At 42.5% G+C, this 5,497-nt stretch overlaps 1 protein-coding gene across 1 annotated transcript in view; it reads left to right on the forward strand.

The window, feature by feature from the left end:
• The window catches only part of LOC108294393 (hydrocephalus-inducing protein homolog), a 186,004-nt gene that overhangs the window by 134,732 nt on the left and 45,775 nt on the right, over nt 1-5,497 (forward strand). Inside the window, exons 47-49 of the mRNA XM_017516259.2 lie at nt 782-994; nt 1,472-1,610; nt 3,486-3,651. Of these exons, the coding sequence (XP_017371748.2) occupies nt 782-994; nt 1,472-1,610; nt 3,486-3,651 (518 nt within the window). The remainder of the gene's footprint in view (nt 1-781; nt 995-1,471; nt 1,611-3,485; nt 3,652-5,497) is intronic.

Consider the following 5,497-nt stretch of genomic DNA (forward strand, 5'->3'; position numbering starts at 1 on the left):
GGTGGTGATGGTGGTGGTGAGGGTGGTGGTGGTGATGGTGGTAGTGGTGACAGTGGTAGTGGTGGTGGTGGTGATGGTGGTGGTGGTGATGATGATGGTTGTTGATGATGGTGATGGTGGTGGTGGTGGCGCTGATGGTAGTGGTGGTGGACCTGGTACATAGCAGTGAGAGAAGCTAATCCAATGACATCTGACAATGAAAGTCCCTGATGTGGTACCCACTCCCAGGAAAGCTTGAAGAAGTATGGTCACCTTACAGAAAAATCCTGTGGGCTATAGGCTAGGATGACAGAGACGTATGTGAGCTGTCAGGGCCTCCTTGATCCCCTGCAGTCCCAACACAGAAACCCCTCCCACACCTAGGCCACCTCAGCTTGGTCCTGGAGCTGAGTATCTGCTCATATCCAGCTCACCTTCTCCAAGGAGCTCAGGATACTTTTTTAGGATTTCCAGGTCACTTTCCATATCCCACTAAATGCCTATGAGAGCGCCCAGAGGGTACGACTGTGCTCATTTTGCAGCAGGAAGATTTTCTCAGCATTGATGGAGGAAGTAATCTGTGGCCATAATTAGGTACACAGAAGGAGCCAAATTCAGGCTGCTTATGCTCAGCCCACTCATGCATTCAAGGCACTGAGTAATGCTATTGACCAAGGCAGACCCAGCCTCTGATCTCATAGAGCTCACATTCTTGTGAATATAATATTCATTTCCAACCAACGAAGAAAGCAACAACTGATAACAAAATAAAACATTAAGAAAAATAACCTTATCCTCTCAGGATTCCCAACCTGCCACCTGGAGAGCAAGGTCCGGTCCTGGTAGCAAAAGGGCGGAGCATCTTGCCCATCTGCCATTTTGATCTGAAAGACTCAGACTACATCAGTGGCCATCAGCGCAACCCAGAGCTCCGAGGATCTGGTGGGGGAGCTCTGGATTCAAACATCCGGGTGATTGAGTTCACCACTGTGGGCATAGGAGGGAAGAATCTCCGGTGAGTTGCTTAGGTTTGCTTTGATCGAATTCACATCAGTCCTAAAGAACTCTAGAAGAATTCAGATTGAAGAGCTAGGCTGATTCCTATAAGTAGGCTTGATGTCCTGGGGTTTGACCTTTTAGAGGTTTGACTTTAGAGAACTGTAACATTAAGAAAGCTGAATTCTATCTCCTTAGTTTTGCCACTGGGGAAAATATGGAAGACATAAAAATGTAATCCCTGACCACCTTCTTAACCACAGAGGATCACTGGCACAGTTATGCCCTTGGTAGCATTATCATCCCAATGTCCAGAACACTACACTGACTGTGGATCGCTAGAGGAGATGGAGTTTTCATTTCCACAGTAACAAATGGCTCTGAACAGTTCTGCTTCCCAGATGGGGGACTAGGTTAGAGCCAGGTTCTAAGAAACTTCTCGTAATCCTCAATCCCCTCTCTCACTCTCTGCTGTTAATTCTTCCCCACTGGCCAGGTCCTTTACAATCCTAAACCCAACCAATAGCACGTACTCCTTCTGCTGGACCTCTGAAGAAACTGAAAGTCTCCAGAACCCTGCAGCGTTCACATGTCTTACCGAGAAGGGCTTCATCCACCCTGAAAAGAAAGCTGAGGTATGTGCAAATGAGAACCACTCAACCCAAGGCTTAGATCATTCTAACCACTGCTATGTAGAAAGTGTGCCATAGACAGTAAGTGGAATTAGGGAGAAGTGCCTAAGGGTGTGTCACTCAACAAGTATTTAGTGAGTGGCCACCATATACATTGGGCAATCCTGATGACAAGACAGACCTGAGCTCTCTTGGGTTAGCCAAGGAGAAGCAGAGAGCTCTCGTATTTGCAGCTTTTTAAAACTGAGAATATTTAAGCAGCAAAGGGTAACAGGACACCAATGCCTGGGGATCCTAGGACTCATTCCATAGAATAAAAAGTTATTTTTGTCAAAAGGACCAAAAACAGTGAAAGGACACTGACGTGTTTCTACTTGGTTAGGCCAAAGGTCAATTCAGAGTGGAGCCACGTCCCATTACTTAGTCCTAAATGTTTTCACAACGATATGGGGCAGAAGTAAAGAAACACGAACCTGCTGGCCAAAACAGATCTGTGAGCCTCATGTCCAGCCAGTACTGCAGAGAATCTTGAAGACAGAAATAAATCCATGAAACAAAAATTATGAATTCCAGTGCCCTCAAGAGTGTCACACAAATGAATAAATTAGGCCAAGGGGGCATCTGTGGGTAACACAGGGCACCAGGGCCACTGGCCACAGGGCTTCTCTGGCAGACGACCACTTTGCAGACAAGGTGGGTCAAGGGGACCAACTCACCCAAACTGTGGAAAAGACAAGATTCCAAATTTCTATGTGAAGCTCCCTATTTTACATGCTGGTGGCTAGTTCGATATTTTTTTTAACAATTCCCAAACCAAACAAAACATATCTGTAGACTCTCCACCTGGTTTTGACCTCTGCATAATGTCAGTACCCAGGCCATCTAGTTAAATGTGATAGGGTCTTGGAGCTGGGTCCACCGTAGACACAATCCTACCTGAATCATGGCTCCCAGTTCAGCCCAGAAGTGTTTCAAATGTGAGCTCAATTCTGAGAGGCAAGTTCCAAAATCCATCATCCAGGGCCATGCTGGTCTTTGAGTGACAGTAATGTCACTGAGGTGGCACATCTCCATAGCACCTCCCCACATCATCCTGGCAGTGGTGTGAACCATGCATGTTAACCTATGTGGTTCCTTTTTGGCCAAACGCCATTATTCCTTCATTTGGTCCTGACTGATTGATTGCAAAGAGACTCACCTAAGTGAGCTCAAGAGAGAGAGAGAGAGAGAGAGAGAGAGAGCCTGGGGCAGCTTTTGAGATTGGACTTTCCTCTTGGGACTGTCTGCTTCTCTCTTCCCATCTATTCCTTTCTCTCTCCACTGACCAGTTTCTTCACTGTTGATTGATTGATTCTTCAGTTGCTTTGTAATATTACTTATCAAATTGGTTATGGCATGCCATAGCCCAGTTCACCTGCATGGTATCTTTCACCATCAGCTCCACTGCCAGCTGGCCTGGCCACTCATTTTCTAATTCCAAACTTCCGAGAGAGAAATCTCGTTGGCCCTGCTAATCATATTGTCTTTGGCTGTGTGCCCAGCTATTGACAAGTATGGGGATTGTCTTTCCTTGGGATGGGTGCCAACTCTTTGGTTCAGTCAGCTATAGTACAACCATGCCATCCAAAGACATGGCACGAATACAATTGCTTAGCCAACAAAGGCTGTGGGTTGGGGGGACTCCCTTAGAAGAATACGTGAGCAGGGCAGATGGACATTGATATTTCTGATATAGCCTCACCTATGTGCCTTTACATGGATTGTAGAAAGGTAGCAATAATCAACTCTCATGACCCTCGTGCTGACAAGTCTCCAGAGGCACGTGGAGTAAGCAAACAGAAGTGTTTCTCACCACTTGGTTCCAAATTGTCTTCTTAGATCGTGTTCCAGTTCACACCTGTCCATCTGGACATCACTGAATCACTGTGGACCTTCCTAATCCCTGAACACAACATCACAGTCCCTTTCCTGCTGGTGGGCAAAACTACTGACCCTCTTATCTCTCTGAACAAGTCACACCTCAACTTCAGCTCTCTCCTCATCGGTAAGGCAGCCCTGCTGGTATGTATTTAGAGTTGGCATGATCTGGACAAGGTCATCAAGAGCTCCAGGAGCAGGCTTGCATAGGCCTTTCCTGGTGCCTTCCAGAAGAATATCAGAGGGTTTCAATCAGGTTTTAGAAAGCCAGCAAATATCACTGAGTCTGTAGAATGGCCCGGATACTTTTCTGTGGGCTGGGATTGCACTAATGGATAAAGCTCAAAGTCCCTACTCTCCTGTTGCTTACGTTCTAGAAATAAGAAACAGGCTGCCAAAGGAAACTATGTAAACTACACACCATGTCAGATGGTGATAAGTGCTTTAAAGAAGAGGACAGCAGGGTAGGGAGAATAAGGAAGGCCAGGAGGCAGTGGGAAGGTGACATTTAAGCAGAGACCTAAAAGAAACAAAGGAAGTAATTGCCAGGTCCCTTATAACCCCATGTATCTTTCCCATGGTTATGACATCTCTCTCTGTTGAGTGTATAAAATACAACTAAAGTCAAGGTATTTTTTAATAATATGTTAGTTTTTTTAATAAAATAATATTCTTTATAGTAAGTACACAAATGTGGTGTTGCATAAGAAAAAGTTTAATCTCTCCACTTTAATCCTGTCTCATCTTTCTCTTTCCACCCCAAAGGAAAGCAGTGTTGACAGCTGGATATGTATATTGCTGATACACATAAGCAGATGGGAGGGGGGATTACAGCGTTTATTAAGATTTTGAACAAATAAGCAAGCAATGTAGCATAAGAATAATAACTTTAAGAGTTTAATCCAAGAATTCAACAGTGGTACGTTTTGATATAATCATTTTAATCATCAATAGACTAAAGAACAACCATGTGATAATATTAATATACACTGACAAGCCATTGCCAACATTTAGCAGACATTCCCAACAAAAGCTCTTATAGTAAAATGGATGTTGATGGAAAAAAGGATTAACCAAAATCAAGACGCAGATATGATCCTGTAGTAAATGACTAAAACTACTTCAATTAAAATGAGGCATTAGGCAAGGATGTTTATTATCACCATTATTATTGAACATTTGCTTGAAGACTCTAGCAAATCTGATCAAACAAGAAAATTAAATAATTTATATAAACCTTGGGAAAAAAGGGATACAATTATCTTTTTTTGCTTTTGTTGATGATTTTATACACATAAAACCACGAGAGGCTCTAGAGAAAAGCAAAACAAACTACTAGACCCAACAGAATAATTTGGAAAGGTAGGCGGATGCAAGACAAATATGCAAAAATAGTGTTTCCCCTTTTAGCACTCGTACCTAGAAACAGAAAACCAAAGAAAACATCCACTTAGTACTGGCAAAACCTATACAAAATCTATCCTATAGCTAAGGATAAATGTAACAAAATATGCACAAGAGAAGACCTACATAAAGGAAACTATCAAATCTGATTAAAATCTCCCCAAACGAGATCGGATCATTTGTTAGTTCTCCTAAAATTAAAAGCAAATTTAATCAAGTTCCAATTAGAATGCCAGCTAGGACTGCCAGATAAAATACAGGATGCATAGTTAAATTTTGATTTCAAATAACAATAATTTCGAGTGTAAGAATGTCCAAATATTGCACGGGACATATTTATACTAAAAAATTATTTGCTAAATCTGTCAGCTGAATCCCAAAAGAATTGGAAGAGAAGAGAATTGGACACAATGATTATAAAGTTTATGTGGGAAAATAAATGTTCTAATAGCCAAGAGGAAAGCAAAAGATTACAGTGAGAGAAGATATATTAGTCAGGGCCCTGGCCAAGATAGTCATGCCATACCCAAGGTCTATTTTATATATATATATATATATATATATATATA

This window comes from Cebus imitator, unplaced genomic scaffold (assembly GCF_001604975.1).
Source record: "Cebus imitator isolate Cc_AM_T3 unplaced genomic scaffold, Cebus_imitator-1.0 Scaffold577, whole genome shotgun sequence".
NCBI classification, from domain to species: domain Eukaryota; kingdom Metazoa; phylum Chordata; class Mammalia; order Primates; family Cebidae; genus Cebus; species Cebus imitator.